A 23582-nucleotide genomic window follows, 5' to 3' on the forward strand; every position below is an offset into this window, starting at 1 on the left:
AATCAACATTAAAACATAAAAAAAGATTGCACACATAAAAGAACAGCAATTAATGTTATAACTATTTTTGCATTAAAAAGGCAGCATTAAAAGCTATTTAAATTGATATTCTGTTCACCCCACATATTTAAATATTGATTATAATAAAAGTAGTTATCCCCCTAAATTACTTGGGTTATTTTCTTATAACCAGCTATATGTTAGTATATCTATCTAGTAAAATAGAACAAATCTAGATAGGCGGACAGACATTACAAGGAAGCTGTACCATGTGCAGAAGTTGACGAAGGGTTTCTTGGGGAATGTCATTTTCTTTGCTGTTTACACCAGTGAAAAGAGGGGAAACCGAGAAGCTGGAGCTGATGGTACAGAGGTAATAATCAGGATCCACTGCGCTGCCATCTGGGAGATATGATCCTGTTCAAGCAGATCAAAGAGAGAAACATAGGTTTTAAACAACAACAAAAAAGAACAGCAGATTATAGCACACTCCAACATAAATATAAGACATATATATTTCAAACAATTTTAGGTAAATTAGCACACACAAAAAATATGCAAGTTGATGGGATTGGATCATTTATCGCACTGTATGGATCTGGTGGTGATTTGGTCTTAAAGGGATACTGAACCCAATTTTTTTCTTTCGTGATTCAGATAGAGCATGCAATTTTAAGCAACTTTCTAATTTACTCCTATTATCAAATTTTCTTCCTTCTCTTGCTATCTTTATTTGAAAAAGAAGGCATCTAAGCTAAGGAGCCAGACAATTTTTGGTTCAGACTGCTGGACAGCACTTGTTTATTGGAGGGTGAATTTATCTACCAATCAGCAAGAACAACAAAGGTTGTTCACCACAAATGGGCCGGCTTCTAAACTTACATTATTGCTTTTTAAATAAAAATACCAAGAGAATGAATAAAATGTGATAATAGGAGTAAATTAGAAAGTTGCTTAAAATTGCATGCTCTATCTGAATTACTAAATAAAAAATTTGGGTTCAGTGTCCCTTTAATGCTTTCATGGAATGAATACAACATTGCTGAAAAACTTTCCTTGCTTTGCTGATAAGCTGATATTTTTTTTGCCAAGAAATCAATCATTATATGCCGTAAAGCATTACAGATTGCAATTTTTACCTTCAAAGTATTGTATGTTAGATCCTGCAGGAGAGCCAGGCGGAGGGACAATGCGGTCAGGGCTGACCTGTAATGTATAGGATAAGGTTAAAATAAAAGTAGTAGAAAAAAAACAAAGGAGAAACTAAAGGGGCCAGAGGAAAATGATACATTTTAAAACGCATCTCTCAAATATGTTGAATATTTATGACTAGAAAGAAAGAAAAATTAACCCCTTCAATACCGGAAATTTCAGAGAAAAATGCGAAAGTACCAGAGAATTTTTAGTATTTTTGCTATCACTCTGTTTAAACCTTTGTTTTTTTTTTATTTACCTATGAAAACTATATCTGTGTATATATATTTAAAGAAGAAAAACCGAAGTATTGATCTAGGCCTATTTTGATATATTTGATGCCATTGTTAACTTTTTCACAAACTGGATTTCTCACTGAAATTTACACATTGCTACTGCAGTCATAAGATAAATGGTCATAAAAGATTTTCTGGGATCCCCTTTGTTCAGAAACAGGCATGCATGGTTTAAAGCATTGTTTCTCAACCACGGTCCTTGTGTACTCCAATAGGCCAGGTTTTCATTATAGCTGAACCAGTGCACAGGTAAAATAATCAGCTGATGGGTGAGAGCAGGGTAGTAACCATGGTGTTACTGATCAGCCAATTACTTTACCTGTGCACTGGTTCAGCTATAATGAAAGCCTGGCCTGTTGGGGGTACTTGAGGGCCGCAGTTGAGAAACACTGGCTTAAAGGACCATTAAACTTGACATTTTAACAACGCATAAAATGTTTCATTATTGCAATGTACATCCATTATATATTTTGCAGCCTTTTGCTGTAAACTACATTTAAAATTTGTACTTGTTTAACATACTATCAGGTAGGCTTTTGGCTAATTTATATGAGCTTTTCCCTCATTCCCTAAGCTTCTGTGGTGTCACATGCTTTTAAAAAGGTGGATTATCAGTTTTGCATCATCAGTCATAGGAAAATCATTATTTGTAATAGTAACCAAGTTGTATCAGTGCTAAACACAAGAGGGCAAGCTACTCCAGTCTGCACTTCTGCAAACACAGTGTGTGCTATATCTGAATATTAGTTTGTGATTGGTTAGCAAGGGTTCTTTTGTTCTGAGGGACAAGGAAATAATTGAAAAGAATAAACATAAAACAATCTACTCATTTGGCAAAACAAAGCTGCAGTTTTCATTGCAAAACTATTCTTATACATGAAGGATCATAATCATGTAGTTTACAATTTGTGTTTAATGTCCCTTTAACCATTGGTTTTTGGCAATTAGAAGAAATGCAGCTGTGCACCACACTTATGAAATTCCTGTTAGTGAAGATGTTAATCAGTTAGCTTGTAAGGTTTATATTTGCTGTAGTGTAGGCATTACCCTCCCACCCGTCACCTCCCACCCGATACCTACCTTAACCTCTCTTTCGTCCTCACCCACCCCACCCACACACACACATACACATACTGGTCCCCACCCACTTAGGTACCGGCAGACAGTCTGCCAGTATGCAGTTTGGGGCTTTTATTTATTGTTTTTTTATTTTGTTTCTTTATTTTTTGAAGCAAAACATTTTTTTTTTTATATTCCTGTAGTGTAGATCCCTACTCACCCTCCGTGATCCCCACACACAAGATGTGCATTCTGCAGTTTCGTTCACTGCCTAATGTGGAAGTAGGAGGCTGGTTTCGGTATTTGCCTCTTTTTAAAGCTGTATATCCTCTTGTGCAAGTGAAACACACCAAGATCTGGCTTTGCACATATATTAGTGTGTTTCACTTGCATAAAAGGATATTCAGCTCTGAAAAGAGCCGAATACTGAAAGCAGCATCCTACTTCTGCATTCAGCAGTGAACGAAACTACCGAATGCACATTAATACCAAACAGCTCTTTAACCTCCCACTGCTCCCCACCATGTTTGTTACAAGCAGCCAGGTGGGCAAAGTACTGTGGGCAAAGTACTGTGTAACGTAGTACCTACGTCCATGTGGCAAAAGGGGTTAAAGTGAAATGTAAACAGCAGTATCAGTTGTGCATTTCCTACCACATGTTTACATGGCTAACAAGGTAAACGCCCACAGCTTTATTGGCTGACAATAAAATGTTTAGGAGAAGAATCAGTGATTTTAAAAAAACAACAACAAAAAAAACACATTTTGAAATAACCTCTTTTGGATGGATCAAAAAAACAAAAGAAAACAAATGACAACATTACCCCTTTATCAGACGATGGCACCATTCATTGTCACTAATTAAACTCCACCCACCACTTGCCTTATTTGGAGAAGCCATTCTAGACTGAAGTAGAAAAGGCTTCCCACTGTCATATTTGTTACCAATCTCTCTCTGTTTTACAGTTCCTTACCTTATCGTGCCTGCTAAGGGAAATTAGAGACAGATATGGTGCAGGGTTTGGTTTGTGAAGCCTGTTAAGTGCAATTCTCAGAACTGGATAACAAACAATTGAGTAAAATTACTGGAAAAGGGGGTAGAATAAACAATGTATGTATTTTGTAAAGTTGTTTTACTAAGCATAATCAAAATATTTTATACTACAATCTCAGTATCTCATGTCCCTAAAACACCATCATATCAATGTGCTTTCTCCATTAAATATGTCAGACAGCAGCCCTGTACTTAAATTTCAAATACAATATTCAATAACATTATCATGTAGCTATGGTAACATTGCTGAGAAACGATGCCAAAAGCAAATTGTTTAATTTGTGCTGTGTAATGCAGGACACAGATTCCCAGCAGATTGTCATTAAATGCTAGAAAAAAATGTCTGCAAGGTATGTCACTGCTTGTTCCTACAGCCGCATAAGTTATTCTCTTCAGCCGGTATTGGTAGCGATGATCAGCGCACAAACCTGAACTTCCTGTTTTAATATTAATTTAAATAACTTTAGCTATATAATACCGAATATGTTTACTGTGTTTACATTGCACCTTTTAAAATGCATGATTTTTATTTTTGTATTAATTAACTTATTTCCCTTTAGGAATCTATACCTGCGAGCCACTGGACACACTACTGGTCTTTCTCTTCAGTGAGTCACCTTGGCACACACTCAACAGGGAACTCGGCAGAATGGATCGAAAGTCATTAAAGGAACGCCTTCGGATGCCTTCAAGTTCCTCTGGGGCCTTCAGAGACTGAGGTGAGACTTTTGGAAACAGCTTAGACAGGAGAGATTCATCTGTGTTGCTGTATCGCCCAAATGCCCGGGAGATACCGATTAAACATGGAACCGCGTACTTGCACAGATACTCTACAAAACCAAAGCAAAAAAAAAAAAAAAGAGTGTAGGAAACAGTAGAATCTCAAATAGAATGCTATGACCACTTAGAGAACAAATATACAAAATATCACATATACAAAGTTCTAAAAAGTGAGCACTCGCTGATCTTTAAACAAATGGCTCAATTTTACCTATTTTATTTGTGCTTGGGATTATCTGAGCATGGTTTGCACACACACATATTGTGTGCATGTGTGTATATATTGTCTAGGGAGAATACATCTAGGAACTACATCTTGTTTTATATATATATATATATATATATATATATATATATATATATATATATTTATATATATATAATATATATATATATATATATATATATATATATATATATATATATATATATTGCAGGGTATTCAGGTGACATTAAAGGTATTACTGCTTGCCTAACTAACTGCATGGTGCCTATGTCTGAAATGAAAGTTAGTGGCAACTTTACCTTTATCGTAATTTTGAGGAGACTGGCACATTCCAAGCAAACAATGCATTACATCAAGAATGGTGTCTAAGATCTGAAACATAAAGAACAACTATGTGAAATAAAGTAAGCAGTGCTCACATGTCAATTGATAATTAAGGATTATTAAGAGTGCATTAATATTGTAATTAAAAGAAACAAAACTATAGATCTTGCAAACTGGTATAATGTACAGAGAGGACAAAAAAATATCCTTAAACAATTTTATGATTCTGAATAATGTGCCAGACCTAACGGTAATAAGGGCAAGTATGTTTTCACAGGGATGTTGGTGTAAGTGTGTAGGACACAAGTACAAACTTGTGTTTTAGAAACACAAACAAATACAGGATCACTTGTCACAGGTAAATGAAAATACTCGCCTGCCCTCGGAATGATGGATCTCTGTGGGCAACGTCCGACAGTAATGTCACCAGACAGAAGCTGAAGACTTCTGCCACAGGGAGTGTCCCTGTTAAAAAATCAAATCAAATGAGTGACCGGAAAATGTTTGAAAGGAAAGAAGTGTACTGTACTTGGAAAACAGGAGATACATTTAATAATAGCTGTAAAGGCTGGTGAGGAAACCTTTTCCATATGAGCCTCTAATTTCCGGGAATATGTCAGTACCACGAACATTTGTGAGACCTGTCCCTAAGGGTACTGTATTAAAAACTAGTTTACAAGAGGGATGACTTTCCCAACATACTAAGACAAACTATTTATATTCTGTATTATATTTTATAACAGTAAGCTTCAATTCAGTAACTACCATAAACTGGTCATCTTAATGACTGTAAAATCCACTACAACAAATAGGAGTTTGTTTCTAAGTAACAAACATTAAATGGATTTCTAATACTTCAGAACAGCATTCTCATGTACAATCCTGGGATCACTCTCCATAAAGTAATGCTTAGTACATTGAAATTAAATAAATTCATGCAGTTCTTATGCAAGCTTATTTGAAATCATGTGCAACAATCTATTACAATGCTTATATTTAAAGGGCCACTGTAAGTAAATATTTTCTATGCCTGTTACTAACTAACTACCCCAAATATGCTTTTTATCAATAGCATTTCATTAACATATCTCTACCGTATATCAGAAATCTTGTCTGCAAATTTAATTGTTTTCCAAACCCACTCCGTGGGTATCCTTTGCTCTGTACCAATCCGTTTACAATACCTAGGTTTCAAAATGGCGCTTTAAACACAAAGATATTGGTTTAAGTATTTTGAACACTCAGTGCTGAAAATAGTGGGCAGGATAACGTGACATCATCGGCGAATAAAATATATAACTTTTACAACGTTATGAAACTTCGTTTTGGAGAAAATATAGGTCAGTAGGTTTTAATTAATGTTTATTAACTTTAATATGTTAGTTGTTTAGCTTAAAAATCATAACAGAAAGTAATCCTTTAATGGTTTTAAAAATGTGGATAGATAGCACAGAAAGATGGACAGATGGACCAACAAGACAAAGTAGTAGATGGACAGAGGAGAGACAAAGTAGTGGGATTTAAACTAATGATACTTGTTAGGGAGGAAGTCTGTACTATCGAATTAGAAAACACGTTTTACATTTATGGTTTAATTTCGCTACAACTTAAATGTGCCTTTGTTGCTCAGTAAAGTGGTCAGAAATAAATCATGGTTTACCTTTGCCCTTGCGAGCTGTGCTTTCCTCAATCCAATGCACTTTTGGAAGACCTCTCAGGAGCCGCAGAAGATAAGGGACCACATGTTCTTTGTGCTAAAACAAGAGTATGAAAACAAAATGTATGCTTCCCTATTTTCTTTCAGGATGAGAAGAGTGTGTAGGAGTTCCATAAAATGTGGGATATACTTCCCGCCACTAGGAGGAGGCCAAGGGCCCACACAAAAGCTTTAATCCCTTTCCACCTCCCCTCTCTCTTCAGTTTAACGTATAGCCAAGCAGATAAAAGGAAACAGATAGGTAAGGAAAGACAAAAGCAAGGACAAAAGCAAATTTTGTTTTCTTTCACATGATAAGAGTCCATAGGAATTCTATAACATGGGATTTAATACCCAAGCTGAAAGTCCATGTTAAGGAAAAGAAGAGACAGAATAAGCCAGATACTATTTTGCTGGAACCTGTGGCCTGATGGAGTTTCCTGACAATAACCATTTCCCAAAAAGCAAAAACATCAAAACAGAAAATCTTTAAAGAATGTGTGCAAAGAAGACATGTTGTAGATTTACAAATCCGCTCCAGTGAATGCACAATTTATGACAGCCCAGGAATAAGCAACTGAACTGGAAGAATGAGCTGATAAATGCCTAGGAGGAGGCTTCCCTGCCACCAAGTTCTGAAAATCACTTCATTGAACCAAAAGCTAGAGCTACTAGTAGCCTTCTTTCCTGTACGAAAAGCAGAATAGAGAACAAACAAACTGAACTTTGTTTGGAATCCTTAGTAGCTTAAAGGAATAAATTTACCGCTAGAGGATTCAAAGAGGGTATAACAATTGTTGTTTGAAATTTTTTGCAGAATTTTTTTTGGAGAAAAACATACTGGGTATCCTTATGAACACCCACAAAAAAAGGTCACAGGAAAGCAGAGAATTTGGAAATTCTTCTAGCTAAGATAAAAATAATAGAAAGAACTTACAGGAAAAAAATTTAAAAAAAAACTGCTGAAATTTACCGCTAGAGGATTTTAAAGAGAGTATAACAATTGTTGTTTGAAATTTCTGCAGAAACTATTTTGGAGAACATCATACTGGGTATCCTTATGAACACCCAGAAAAAAAGGTCACAGGAAAGCAGAGAATTTGGAAATTCTTCTAGCTAAGATAAAAATAATAGAAAGAACTTCCAGGATAAAATATTAAAAAAACTGCTGAACATAGGTTCAAGGGAGGTCCTTGAAGAACAGAAGAACTAAATACAATTCCATTAAGGAGGAACAGGTCTAACGACAATCTTAATTCTCTTAAAATCTTGACCAACGATATAAACTTTAGAAAGACTGGCTAAATTCAAAAGTAAAAGAACTAAAAAAAGAAAAAAGCTACATATTTGGCCCTTGAAGAAACGGACAATCCCTTGTCAAGACCACCTAGCAGAAACTGAAGAATCCAATGGATATGCCAGGAAAAAAAACTCAGAAGAGCACCACTCAAAAAAAAAAAAAAACTTTCAAACTTGTGGAAAATTCTTTGGAAAACTGGTTTCCTAGTTCCAGAGAGAGACAATACCCAATCTGAAAAAAAAATCTATGCCTCAGAATTAGACATTATATTAAAGCTAAGATATATTAATATTTTTTTACAGCCTACTCAGGTATTGGACCCAGAACTGCTGTCTTGAGTTGCAGTGCGACACCCGTAAGACACAAGTTAGCCTGAAGAAATTAAGCCAGCAACTGGCCATCTGAACTAGGTCAGTATACCAGGTCCTTTTCAGGAACAAGCAGCAGCTATCAGGATTACTGAAGCAGACTCCTGATTCGAGCAAAAATTCTTGGAATAAAATCAAATGAAAGAAAAACAGATGAGTTAGACAAATTCCATTGGCTCTCTAAGGCATCTATCAATTGTGCCTTTAGGTCCCTGGATCTGGCACAGTACGTGGAAGGTCACAGTACAAGTGGAAAAACATCTGAATGTATCCGGCAAATCCCTGAGAGACTACTCCCCTGAGAGAACTGAGAGGACTGCTGAAAAATCCACTTCTGGAAAGAGAACATCGCATCTGCTCTACCCAAAACAGATTTAGAATACCTTTAGCATAGCCAGGTGACTGCAAGTCGTTCATAATGATAATTTCTTTTCTTTGTTTTGGAGGAGCCATGAAAAAGACTTGGAGCTCCAAGAAAATAATCAGCAACCTCACCTAAAGAGGAGTCCAAACTTCTAGTGCTCCTTGCAACTCACAGTCAGCACTCCATTCCGGAAAACTGACAGCTGTATTGAGGAGCTTACCTTAAGTGATTGATAATTAGATTTAATCAAAGTAAGTTCTGCATAAGAAAAAGGACATTAAAAAAATATTTAAAGTACTAGCATAAAAGTGAGAAAAAAACAGCACTCACAACTGTATTCAAACGCTAACCCTTTGTTTACAATAGTGTTCTGTAAACACAGAATCTTACATACAAAAAAATACATGTAATTAGCCAGTACAGGAATTGTAATTATTATGTAATAAGGACTGGAGCTAAACGCCAAATATACTGCCATTGCTTTATGCAGATTGATTTCACATCAGAGATGGCGTTTTTTGAAATATGCACCGGAGCAGAACACAGACCCTTTGCAGGGATAATGGCTTATGGCCGATTTGCATGTACAATGTTAGGTAGCACAACTATTGCATAGCTGGTTAACCTTACAGAGTGGAACAGTTTTGCAATGTATATAGAGGTACTGCACAGAGGTATTTTCTGTAGATCTACCCTCTATTAAATTTGATATAATCCCAGGGGGAACAGACATGTTAGACTGCATAAAAATAACAACTGTTCAGCTATAACAATGTAAGTAATTAACTACAAATGTTATATATTAAATTAGTAGCAAAATGGGGGCGGAGCTAGCTGCCGAAGCGACAGGACACACAACTTAAGAGCTCCTGGCTTAGACAGTCTTTCAAAGGCAAAAAAGGGGGCTTTGACAACCAAAGAACCCAATATTTGTATATACCTAGCGAAAGATCTGTCAATTGAGGCTCTGGAGCGAATATGGAATCAGCAGTATAAATTATACTTACTCAGGAACCCTAATGAGAACACGAGGCGCGTGCAGACGCCATTAGAGAAGCCGTTATTAACTAAACAAGCGCTGTAACCCTAAAAGACCAGGTGCTGACCTCTTATCTAGACATTGAATATACCCATTAACACAGAGTTTCACAATATCTTAAAATATGGGGCAAATGTCCTACGAGCTCCTTCAGAACATTTTAATTGCGCACCTCACTAAAGTTGAGGCGGAGCTGACGGAGACTCTGCGCAATTGGCTGCTTGGGATCCCGATAGCAGAAGCAGAGGAGACACAGAGCACCAAACAACAAACTACATTCTTGATCCTTCCTAGTCGAGGCCCATGCGTGTCAGAGGAGGCTGTGGAGAGGTGGACTACTCCGACGATGGAACCCGTGTCGGCTAGTGGAACCCTTCTTGAGCTGAAGTGACAGCAGTGTTCAGGAGAAAGTGCGGATCCAGCGACATCAGATCCCGCTGTGAGGCGGCCGATCACAGAGGGATCAATAGCCAAGCTCTCATCAGATGAGCGTGTCGCCGGTAGTCTATGGAAATCAGGGACCTCGCGACAGCCGCCCTGGATCTTGAGGCAGGCTATAGATAGAGACGAGGTCATTCTTCGAAGGCGGATCTTGACCATGGCAACTACCGATCAGAGGTTCATACCTACCTCAGTTTGCCCTCACCTGGTAGCGGGGACTTATACAAACTTGGAGAGATGGTGCTTCAATGTTCGAACTGGTATGGGGTGAAGCATACTTAGAGACACTGAGACAGTTTATTTTGTTTGACTTCTTTTTGCTAGCCACTAGTTATGAGTTGGCTTATGTTTCAATCCCATTGTTAGGATATTTACGCTTTTAAATTTGGATATAGCTTGATATACAGTCTTCATGGAAAAGTGTGTACCTATGTTCTCATGGCGCAGTTAGAGCCTAATATTATACAATATGAGGTTGAAAGAAAATGATCCTCTGGTCGTATATAATACTCATAGCTCTTACTCTCTACAGCAGCCTGCCTAGTATATTCCGATTTGCTATACACATTTCTGATAATTGGGATTTTATTGTAACTTACATGTTTGCTTATTACGCAATGTCTAGGCTCTTTCTGTTAAGAGAGACACTCATATGCTTCAATATCCCTAACAATAACATTTGCTAAACTCCTAAGCGATGGTTATTTTGCTAAGCCTGTAGCTATTTACATAACTGATGTGTAATGATTCATAGTGTACTCCCGATGTAAGGTTTTGCCTGCAAAGATGTGCAACAGACAGACTTTTGTAGACTTTTAAGGTCCAGACCCTTTAGCGTGTTCCAACGTAGCAGCTTTCTACATGTCATAACTGAGATTAAGTAACTTAACAGATTCACTAGTTTTAATGAAGGCAATAGACTTGAGCTTTATGGTTGGTTTAATGTGTATATGTAGTCATTAGTGGGACTTACCAACATACACTTAATCTACAATTTAGCTCCTACACTAGAGCTGAAATATAGGCTAGTTTGATAGTCCAGCGTTACAATACATATACCCTGAAGTTCTTATTTTCCTTTCATATACTAGTTTATCTAAATACTATTAACAACAGGATACCGAATGTGAGATGATAGGACAACGTGTTTATGATCTTCTGTAATACTTATAGCCCTCCCTCTGTACAGTCAGTATACTTAGGTCCACTCACTTGTAATTTTAATAGTTGTGCCATTTGAGGACTAAAAGTGATTTCCTATGTTTAAACCTACCTTCTGTTATTTTGCAAATTTCCTTTACATTTGAAGGTCCAAGAGTGGCCTTTGCGGTCATTCAGAGGGTTTTGGGGACGAGGGGGGGTTACCAACTTTAATCTTGTCATTGTGCTGTATTGTTATATGTACACATTGATATTTGATACTTTGTTTTAGGTGTCACTAGAATTTCTTTTATGAGATTATCTGTCTGCATTGAATTGTCAAAATGGCCCGGTTTGTTCTGATTGGTCACTATTACATTGGCTATGCTAGACTTATAATAAGACCTACAAGGTTCTGTTGCATTAGGCTCATTTATTTGATGCAAGAGAGACTAAAAGCCTATACTAATACCTAGCTCACAGTTTTAATAATAACTGGGATTAGTTTGTATGTTCATACCAGAAAGTTAAAGTGTTATATCTATATTGTAGCAGATAACTACCAGGTTATATATTCTTGCCTCTATGTGTTCATAGTTATTAAATTTTTGGCTCCGCCCTCCCCTCAGGTTTCGTTTACTGAGTAAACAAAGGAACGTAGATTCCCTAGAACTTCTCCCTATTATTTTTTACATATCTGTTGCAATATAGCGGCCATGGATATCCCCTTCCTTAACCACTCTCTATGACATAATTGTATTAGATAGCACTATTCCCAAGTTTTTTATATTTCCCATATATATTTTTTTTGGTCCACGAGTAACTACCTACTGGTTTGGGAAATAATATGTCATAGATATAAAAGAGGTCAGAAATCAAATACACAGGACCGGTCTTTATATTTCTAATCACATGTGTTTATCTTTGTAAATGTCTATCTCCTCTGTATGTTGGATGTGAACTATAGGCTTTATTTAATAATAATACCATTGTGTAGACGTATGCCTATGTTTATTAATGTCCTGTAAGCTTGTTTATGTTTAAAGTTGTATGACCTCATTGAAAAAAAAAAAAAAAATTTTAAAATTTGTAGCAAAATGTCTACTACTATAGCCACTTTCTAATATACCTCAGACACAGGGTTAAATAAGAACAGACAATGAGAGAAAACACTGAAAGATTCACTATAAGCTTTTTTAAGCTAAACTAAGCTCCTACCCCCCTCAGCAGCTTTTGTGCGGGTACTCACCCCCTCAGAAAATGATTTTTTTGAAGGTGGGGCAATACAAAATGCAGACACAGAAGTTATCAGTTTGCAAAACTACTAATCTACCAAGAGACATAAGCAGATAGCAAGAGAAAAGGGAGCCAATGGGAAGGGGCGGAGCTAATCGCTGTAACAAGGCCCAAACAAAGTGTTTAAAGAATAAAAATGTTGTTGGAGGGTTGTTAAGGGTACCAGTCCTCTCAGGATATACCCTAACAAAGGAATAGATCCTTTATTGTGAAAAATTAACTAAAAAAGTGTGTCTGTAGGTAGGAAGGCTAGTCCCCCAGCTTTGCTATACTTGACTAAAACAAGTACCTTCTGATAGCCTATGGGCTGTATGAGTGCTGTAGTCACTTACCTGACGGAAGCACCCCTCCATCTGAGCTTACCAGCATGATGTCTGCAGTTGTATCAAGTAGAGAGCCCATCCAGTGCTTGTACATGTACAGCAGAGGATCTGAGAGGAAATACCTGTATTCGCACAGGGAGAGGCTAAGGACATGTCCTCTCAACGCCTGAGGGTAGTTATGGCTGAAATCCCATAGGGAGATGCTGCGCACATAGCAAGGTATTCTTATACACACTGAATGAGTCAGGGGCATAAGAATACCTTGCTATGTGCGCAGCATCTCCCTATGAAATCTTCTTTCTGCTGATCTTCTTACTGAATGACTCTGCATCAGAGGTTAAGGGTCTCACATTGGTTTGAGAATCCATTAAATTTATTTTTTTTATTAAATAGCTGGAGCACCTCGATCTTCAGCCTTTCTACCTGTGAGGCCGAGAACAAACTGAGGAGAGAGGGGAGGTGGGAAGGGATTAAAGCTCTTGTGTGGGCTCTTGGCCTCCTAGTGGCGGGAAGTATATGCCACATCTTATGGACTCTTATCATCATACAAAAGAAAAAAGTGAAAGCTTTACAAAAAGGGAAAAAAAATGAATAGATTGATTTTTGCTGTGCCTGTCATGATTTTGTGTTCTGTAATCTGAAATCCATAATCACGTTAAACAAAGTGGTGCTTTATATAACTGTCTCTCAGCATAAAACACTTCAAGGGCACATACCTGGAGATCAGACTCCACCAGAAAGATCCCCAAAGCTATGAGAGCATCTCTACGCCGTTCATCCAGCTGAAACACCCCGTGGAAATCAACCGGGCACATACATAGTAGTTTCTGCACCTGATGGAGAAAGGAGCAGTTACAATTATATGCATCGCAGATTATATGTAAATATTAAACTACATGCAGTACATATTTCAAAAGCTAATATTACTGAGGTCACCATCTCTATGTATTCTGACACACTTGGCTAGTGTAGGCAGTGTTTCTATGTAATTCTTAAGCTAACAATCTAAATCATATGGCCTCTTGGACTTGATAAAGGGACAGTATACTAAAAAATTGTTTTCGCTTAATCTGCTTCCAATGACATGTTATACCAGCAGCTGCAGAGTATAAAAATGTCTGAAAATGTGATTCTTTAGCTTCCACCCTTAATAAGATGGGTGTGTTTCGTTTTGTATCTTGAGGTGTAAAAACATAATTTATGCTTACCTGATAAATTCCTTTCTCCTGTAGTGTGATCAGTCCACGGGTCATCATTACTTCTGGGATATTACTCCTCCCCAACAGGAAGTGCAAGAGGATTCACCCAGCAGAGCTGCCATATAGCTCCTCCCCTCTACGTCACCTCCAGTCATTCGACCAAGGACCAACGAGAAAGGAGAAGCCAAAGGGTGTAGTGGTGACTGGAGTATAATTTAAAAAAATATTTACCTGCCGTAAAAAACAGGGCGGGCCGTGGACTGATCACACTACAGGAGAAAGGAATTTATCAGGTAAGCATAAATTATGTTTTCTCCTGTTAAGTGTGATCAGTCCACGGGTCATCATTACTTCTGGGATACCAATACCAAAGCAAAAGTACACGGATGACGGGAGGACAGGCAGGCTCTTTATACAGAAGGAACCACTGCCTGAAGAACCTTTCTCCCAAAAATAGCCTCCGAAGAAGCAAAAGTGTCAAATTTGTAAAATTTGGAAAAAGTATGAAGCGAAGACCAAGTTGCAGCCTTGCAAATCTGTTCAACAGAGGCCTCATTCTTAAAGGCCCAAGTGGAAGCCACAGCTCTAGTGGAATGAGCTGTAATTCTTTCAGGAGGCTGCTGTCCAGCAGTCTCATAAGCTAAACGTATTATGCTACGAAGCCAAAAAGAGAGAGAGGTAGCAGAAGCTTTTTGACCTCTCCTCTGACCAGAGTAAACGACAAACAGGGAAGACGTTTGTCGAAAATCTTTAGTTGCCTGTAAATAAAATTTTAGGGCACGAACTACATCCAGATTGTACAGAAGTCGTTCCTTCCTTGAAGAAGGATTTGGACACAAGGATGGAACAACAATCTCTTGATTGATATTCCTGTTAGTGACTACCTTAGGTAAGAACCCAGGTTTAGTACGCAGAACTACCTTATCCGAGTGAAAAATCAAATAAGGAGAATCACAATGTAAGGCTGATAACTCAGAGACTCTTCGAGCCGAGGAAATAGCCATTAAAAATAGAACTTTCCAAGATAACAACTTTATATCAATGGAATGAAGGGGTTCAAACGGAACGCCCTGTAAAACGTTAAGAACAAGGTTTAAACTCCATGGCGGAGCAACAGTCTTAAACACAGGCTTAATCCTGGCCAAAGCCTGACAAAAAGCCTGAACGTCTGGAACTTCTGACAGACGTTTGTGCAACAGAATGGACAGAGCTGAGATCTGTCCCTTTAAGGAACTAGCGGATAAACCCTTTTCTAAACCTTCTTGTAGAAAAGACAATATCCTAGGAATCCTAACCTTACTCCAAGAGTAACCTTTGGATTCGCACCAATATAGGTATTTACGCCATATTTTATGGTAAATCTTTCTGGTAACAGGCTTCCTAGCCTGTATTAAGGTATCAATAACTGACTCAGAAAAAACACGTTTTGATAAAATCAAGCGTTCAATTTCCAAGCAGTCAGCTTCAGAGAAGTTAGATTTTGATGTTTGAAAGGACCCTGTATCAGAAGGTCCTGTTTCAGAGGTAGAGACCAAGGTGGACAGGATGACATGTCCACCAGATCTGCATACCAAGTCCTGCGTGGCCATGCAGGCGCTATTAGAATCACTGATGCTCTCTCCTGTTTGATTCTGGCAATCAATCGAGGAAGCATCGGGAAGGGTGGAAACACATAAGCCATCCTGAAGGTCCAAGGTGCTGTCAAGGCATCTATCAGGACCGCTCCCGGATCCCTGGATCTGGACCCGTAACAAGGAAGCTTGGCGTTCTGTCGAGACGCCATGAGATCTATCTCTGGTTTGCCCCAAAGTCAAAGTATTTGGGCAAAGACCTCCGGATGAAGTTCCCACTCCCCCGGATGAAAAGTCTGACGACTTAAAAAATCCGCCTCCCAGTTCTCCACTCCCGGGATGTGGATTGCTGACAGGTGGCAAGAGTGAGACTCTGCTCAGCGAATTATCTTTGATACTTCCATCATTGCTAGGGAGCTCCTTGTCCCTCCCTGATGGTTGATGTAGGCTACAGTCGTGATGTTGTCCGACTGAAACCTGATGAACCCCCGAGTTGTCAACTGGGGCCAAGCCAGAAGGGCATTGAGAACTGCTCTCAATTCCAGAATGTTTATTGGTAGGAGACTCTCCTCCTGATTCCATTGTCCCTGAGCCTTCAGAGAATTCCAGATGGCGCCCCAACCTAGTAGGCTGGCGTCTGTTGTTACAATTGTCCAGTCTGGCCTGCTGAATGGCATCCCCCTGGACAGATGTGGCCGAGAAAGCCACCATAGAAGAGAATTTCTGGTCTCTTGATCCAGATTCAGAGAAGGGGACAAGTCTGAGTAATCCCCATTCCACTGACTTAGCATGCACAATTGCAGCGGTCTGAGGTGTAGGCGTGCAAAGGGTACTATGTCTATTGCTGCTACCATTAAGCCGATTACCTCCATGCATTGAGCCACTGACGGGTGTTGAATGGAATGAAGGACACGGCATGCACTTTGAAGTTTTGTTAACCTGTCTTCTGTCAGGTAAATTTTCATTTCTACAGAATCTATAAGAGTCCCCAGGAAGGGAACTCTTGTGAGTGGAAAGAGAGAACTCTTCTTTTCGTTCACCTTCCATCCATGCGACCTTAGAAATGCCAGTACTAACTCTGTATGAGACTTGGCAGTTTGAAAGCTTGAAGCTTGTATCAGAATGTCGTCTAGGTACGGAGCTACCGAAATTCCTCGCGGTCTTAGTACCGCCAGAAGAGCACCCAGAACCTTTGTGAAGATTCTTGGAGCCGTAGCCAATCCGAATGGAAGAGCTACAAACTGGTAATGCCTGTCTAGAAAGGCAAACCTTAGATACCGGTAATGATCTTTGTGGATCGGTATGTGAAGGTAAGCATCTTTTAAATCCACTGTGGTCATGTACTGACCTTTTTGGATCATGGGTAAAATTGTCCGAATAGTCTCCATTTTGAACGATGGAACTCTTAGGAATTTGTTTAGGATCTTTAAATCCAGGATTGGCCTGAAAGTTCCCTCTTTTTTGGGAACCACAAACAGATTTGAGTAAAACCCTTGTCCCTGTTCCGACCGTGGAACTGGATGGATTACTCCCATTAATAAAAGCTCTTGTACGCAGCGTAGAAACGCCTCTTTCTTTATTTGGTTTGTTGACAACCTTGACAGATGAAATCTCTCTCTTGGGGGAGAGTATTTGAAGTCCAGAAGGTATCCCTGAGATATTATCTCTAGCGCCCAGGGATCCTGGACATCTCTTGCCCAAGCCTGGGCGAAGAGAGAAAGTCTGCCCCCCACTAGATCCGTTCCCGGATCGGGGGCCCTCAATTCATGCTGTTTTAGGGGCAGCAGCAGGTTTCCTGGCCTGCTTGCCCTTGTTCCAGGACTGGTTAGGTCTCCAGCCTTGTCTGTAGCGAGCAACAGATCCTTCTTGTTTTGGAGCAGAGGAAGTTGATGCTGCTCCTGCTTTGAAATTCCGAAAGGAACGAAAATTAGACTGTCTAGCCTTAGGTTTGGCTCTGTCTTGAGGCAGGGCATGGCCTTTACCTCCTGTAATGTCAGCGATAATTTCTTTCAATCCGGGCCCGAATAAGGTCTGCCCTTTGAAAGGTATATTAAGTAATTTAGACTTAGAAGTAACGTCAGCTGACCAGGATTTTAGCCACAGTGCTCTGCGCGCCTGAATGGCGAATCCGGAATTCTTAGCCGTAAGCTTAGTTAAATGTACTACGGCATCTGAAATAAATGAGTTAGCTAACTTAAGAGCTTTAAGCTTGTGTGTAATCTCATCTAATGGAGCTGATTCAAGTGTCTCTTCCAGAGACTCAAACCAAAATGCTGCTGCAGCCGTGACAGGCGCAATGCATGCAAGGGGTTGCAATATAAAACCTTGTTGAACAAACATTTTCTTAAGGTAACCCTCTAACTTTTTATCCATTGGATCTGAAAAGGCACAGCTATCCTCCACCGGGATAGTGGTACGCTTAGCTAAAGTAGAAACTGCTCCCTCCACCTTAGGGACCGTTTGCCATAAGTCCCGTGTGGTGGTGTCTATTGGAAACATCTTTCTAAATATCGGAGGGGGTGAGAACGGCACACCGGGTCTATCCCACTCCTTAGTAACAATTTCAGTAAGTCTCTTAGGTATAGGAAAAACGTCAGTACTCGACGGTACCGCAAAATATTTATCCAACCTACACATTTTCTCTGGTATTGCAACTGTGTTACAATCATTCAGAGCCGCTAACACCTCCCCTAGTAATACACAGAGGTTTTCCAGCTTAAATTTAAAATATCTGAATCCAATCTGTTTGGATCAGAACCGTCAGCCGCAGAATGAAGCTCTCCGTCCTCATGTTCTGCAAGTTGTGACGCAGTATCTGACATGGCCCTAACATTATCAGCGCACTCTGTTCTCACCCCAGAGTGATCACGCTTACCTCTTAGTTCTGGTAATTTAGCCAAAACTTCAGTCATAACAGTAGCCATATCCTGTAATGTGATTTGTAATGGCCGCCCAGATATACTCGGCGCCACAATATCACGCACCTCCCGAGCGGGAGATGCAGGTACTGACACGTGAGGCGAGTTAGTCGGCATAACTCTCCCCTCGTTGTTTGGTGAAATGTGTTCAATTTGTACAGATTGACTTTTATTTAAAGTAGCATCAATGCAGTTAGTACATAAATTTCTATTGGGCTCCACTTTGGCATTAGCACATATAGCACAGATGTCTTCCTCTGAATCAGACATGTTTAACACACTAGCAAATAAACTAGCAACTTGGAAATACTTTTCAAGTATTTTACTATAATATGAAAACGTACTGTGCCTATAAGAAGCACAGAAAGAGTTATGACAGTTGAAAGTTAATAAACTGAAAGGTTATAGCATCAAATCTTTGTAAAAAAAAAAACACAATTTTATCAAAGGCTTGTTCCCATTAGCAAAGGATAACTAACCCTGATAGCAGAAAAAAAGTTACAGAAATAAACGTTTTTTATCACAGTCAACTAAAATCTCACAGCTCTGCTGTGAGAGATTACCTCCCTCAAAACAAGTTTTGAAGACCCCTGAGTTCTGTAGAGATGAACCGGATCATGCAGGAAATACAATGAGCTTCTGACTGAATTTTTTGATGCATAGCAAAAGCGCCAAAAAAGGCCCCTCCCCCTCACACACAACAGTGAGAGAGATCAGTAAACTGTCATAAATTAAACAAAACAACTGCCAAGTGGAAAAAATAGTGCCCAAAACATTTTATTCACCCAGTACCTCAGAAAATGAAACGATTTTACATGCCAGCAAAAAACGTTTAACATAAATTAATTGTTATTAAAAAGCCTGTTGCTAGTCCCTGCAAATTAGGCTAAAGTCTTATGCACACAGTATAATTCCAGTCAAGTGCCATTCCCCAGAATACTGAAGTGTAAAATATACATACATGACAGCCTGATACCAGTTGCTGCTACTGCATTTAAGGCTGACTTTACATTATATCGGTATGGCAGAATTTTCTCATCAATTCCATTGTCAGAAAAAAATAAGCTGCTACATACCTCTTTGCAGATTAATCTGCCCGCTGTCCCCTGATCTGAAGTTTACCTCTCCTCAGATGGTCGAGAAACAGCAATATGATCTTAACTACGCCGGCTAAAATCATAGTAAAAACTCAGGTAGATTCTTCTTCAAATTCTACCAGAGAAGGAATAACACACTCCGGTGCTATTATAAAATAACAAACTTTTGATTGAAGATATAAAACTAAATATAATCACCATAGTCCTCTCACACATCCTATCTAGTCGTTGGGTGCAAGAGAATGACTGGGGGTGACGTAGAGGGGAGGAGCTATATGGCAGCTCTGCTGGGTGAATCCTCTTGCACTTCCTGTTGGGGAGGAGTAATATCCCAGAAGTAATGATGACCCGTGGACTGATCACACTTAACAGGAGAAATAGGGGATACCCATCCCTATGATTGTTTTATATCTATATATACACACATACATACACACACACACACGATTCTCTTAGTACTATCTTCACCAGAAAAAATGGCATGTTATGAGGACTTGAACTGAAGTGCTCTAACCTATTGTGTTCACTTGTTTATAGACCCATGCTTAGCTAAAAGGGGCTTATTCTAACTCCATTAAAGCTACATTAATTTCATTTATGTACCTGTTGCTTCTAAAAGTGAATTTATGCTTGTCTGATATGACACTGTCCACCAATATTGCTGTGGAAATTGTCCTGATCACCCTATGAATAATATGTCCCTAAAGATTAGTTGTGCACAAACATGCATTTGCCATTGATTCTGCAGTGAATTAATCTAAACATTATAAATGCAGACAAATACATATTTAAATAGTGCTCTTTCATTCACATTTTTCTTTATTTTTGTGTTTAACACCCTTTAAAGTAATAAAGCAAAATCATATAAATTAGAGCATATCTTCTTTTCTTTTTTTTATTAAAAGTAAAATGGCCCTGACTGGTTTACTCAGCGGCACAATTTTACTAAATTAAATTGCGTTGAAATGAAAAGTAATTGAAATTTACACACTAACAATAACAAGAGGCCTAATCTTGCAAACAATATGGACAATTGTTCGCCTCAGAAAAGGATAGTAAATAGATTGGCAATTTTAAATTAAATTGAGCCAGCAAGGAATTTATATACAGGTAGCCCTCAGTTTACGCCGGGGTTAGGTTCCAGAAGGAATGGTTGTAAATGGAAACCATTGTAAATTGAAACCCAGTTTATAATGTAAGTCAATGGGAAGTGAGGGAGATAGGTTCCAGGCCCCTCTCAAAATTGTCATAAGTAATATCTAATACATTATTTTTAAAGCTTTGAAATGAAGACTTTAAATGCTAAACAGCATTATAAACCTAATTAAATAATCACACAACACAGAATATAATTAAACTAAGTTAAATGAACAAAAATATTTGCTAAACAGCATTATAAACCTAAAATAATCACACAACACAGACTTCACTTGCATTTTTCTGCAAACAGTTCTTTCATTGCATTCCAATCTGGACTGATTTATAGACAGGAAGATCTTGTTCCTTTGAAATTTGCTCGATAGCTCATGTCTGGTTAAACTGATTAATTTCAGCTTGCTTGACTTTGCTGCAAAACAAGCGGACAGCTCCACATACTGGCTATTTTAATAAATGTACTGCTTCTCAATGCTTTTCAATAGCAGTCACATGACTGGAAAAAAAGGTTGTTATTCTGAAACGGTGTAAATTGAACCGTTGTAAAACGAGGGCCACCTGTAGTTTTATTATTATTATTGTTGTTTATTTTGTAAATATCCTTAAAATTATATGAAGAACAACCCAAAAAGCTAGGATTTGAAAAGCCATGAAAATTAGGCACCAAAAAAAACAAAATGTCAAACATTTTAAAGTTTGCTTATTTATTCTAAAGGCTTTTAATCAGGTCCTTAGTAAAGCTTCATGATATTCTAATATGGTCACTTTAGCATTACTTTTAAACAGAGAAGGGATTAATAGTGGCTGAGCCAAGAGCTGACATGTTGTTAGGTTGATATTAAAGTAGTGATGAGCAAAATGTATCATCCAAAGGGACCCCTAAAGTACTCGTTTGAAATTCAGAGCAAACGTTAAGTAAAACAAAAAAAGTAGTAAAGATGAAGCACAAGTGTTTAGTGTTGAGGGGGTTTATTTAGAGATGATAGAGCTCCAAAATAAAACCAGTGATGGAGGTTTCTGTCATTGTTATCACCTATCAGCTGCACAAACCCAGGGCCACTTATTTGAAAGAGGGGACATGCTTCTTCGTCTTAAGTGCTTAGTGTGTGTGTGTGTGTGTAGGGGGTACATAAAACACTATCACCCACCTTCCTGGGCATGGTCTGACTTGTACACGTGGGAATAAAGGTTACTGCTTTTTGACAATTTGAAAACACAAACTCCACAGCACCTTTACTCTTAAAGGGACAGTATACATCAATTTTCATATAACTGCATGTAATAGACACTACTATAAAGAATAATATGCACAGATACCGATATAAAAATGGAGTATAAAACCGTTTTAAAACTTATTTAGAAGCTTCCAATTTAGCACTGTTGAAAAGGTTAACTGGAACACCCACTGAGAGTGATTGTATAGCAAAAACAGCAGACACTCCCCCCTCCCCCTTCCTCAACATATGAAAAGACTCTTTACACAAAGAGGAGCAAGCTGGAGTAGGTATTTCATCAGTATACTTCTAAAACTTTGGGCTTGGTTAGGAGTCGGAAATTCAGAGCAATGTTATTTAAAAATAAGCAAAACTATAAAAATAAAATTAAAAAAGTGTTACATTTTTACACTAATAAATCCTGCACTAAAAATAGCTAAATGGCGCTCAGCAATATTCAGTATTCGTTACTATAATGAATGACAAATTTTTGACCATGCCTAGAAAGAACATTTATATACTGTCAAAATGAGTTAAAGGGACAGGAAACCTACATTTTTTCCTTTCATGATTTAGGTGGAACATACAATTTTAAACAACTTTCCAGTTTACTTCTATTATCAAATTTATTTCATTCTCTTGGTATAATTTGTTGAAGGAGCAGCAATGCACTACTGGTTTCTAACTGAACACATGGGTGAGCCAATGACAATTGGTATATACTGTATATATATATATATATATATATATATATATATATATATATGCGGCCACCAATCAGCAGCTAGAACCTAGGTTCTTTGCTGCTCCTGAGCTTACCTAGATAAATCTTTCAGCAAAAGATAACAAAAGAAGGAAGTAAATTAAATAATTGAAGTAAATTGGAAAGTTGTTTAAAATTGTATGCTGACTGAATCATGAATGTCTAATTATGACTTTACTGTCCCTTTAAGTAACCCCCTGAATCAGCTTTTTAGTTAGTTTAAAAACTCACAAAATAATTGCTGTTGTTAAAAGGGACACTCAAGTCAAAATTAAACTTTCATGATTCAGATAGAGCAATTTTAAACAACTTTCCAATTTACTTCCATTAATAAAATATGCAGTCTTTTTATATTTACATTTTCTGAGTCACCAGCTCCTACTGAGCATGTGCAAGAATTCACAGAATATATGCATTTGTGATTGGCTGATGGCTGTCACATAATTCAGTGGGTGTGGAAATAGACATAACTTTGAAATCTGTTAGAAAAAAATCTTTTTATTTGAAGTTCTGACTAAGGGGTAGATTTACTTCGCTTGACTTCGCTAAATGCCGACAGCATACACTGTCGGCATTTATCATTGCACAAGCATTTCTAGTGAAATGCTTGTGCAATGCCGCCCCCTGCTCACCAGCAGCCAATTTGATTGGGATGATTTCAGTCCGCTGCTTCTGAATGTACATTTCAGGTGAGCCTGAAACGATGGTGGTAGGAAATATCATCCGCTACTTAATAAATCTACCCCTAAGTGTAATTGCATTTTT

At 38.3% G+C, this 23582-nt stretch overlaps 1 protein-coding gene across 1 annotated transcript in view; it reads right to left on the bottom strand.

Moving 5' to 3' along the window:
* Window positions 1–23582, bottom strand: part of PI4KA (phosphatidylinositol 4-kinase alpha) — a 442522-nt gene that overhangs the window by 402601 nt on the left and 16339 nt on the right. The window contains 7 exon segments of the mRNA XM_053701959.1: window positions 269–417; window positions 1140–1206; window positions 4174–4433; window positions 4909–4981; window positions 5310–5398; window positions 6594–6687; window positions 13617–13733. Of these exon segments, the coding sequence (XP_053557934.1) occupies window positions 269–417; window positions 1140–1206; window positions 4174–4433; window positions 4909–4981; window positions 5310–5398; window positions 6594–6687; window positions 13617–13733 (849 nt within the window).

Source organism: Bombina bombina, chromosome 2, assembly GCF_027579735.1.
Source record: "Bombina bombina isolate aBomBom1 chromosome 2, aBomBom1.pri, whole genome shotgun sequence".
In the NCBI taxonomy this organism is placed as follows: Eukaryota; Metazoa; Chordata; class Amphibia; order Anura; family Bombinatoridae; genus Bombina; species Bombina bombina.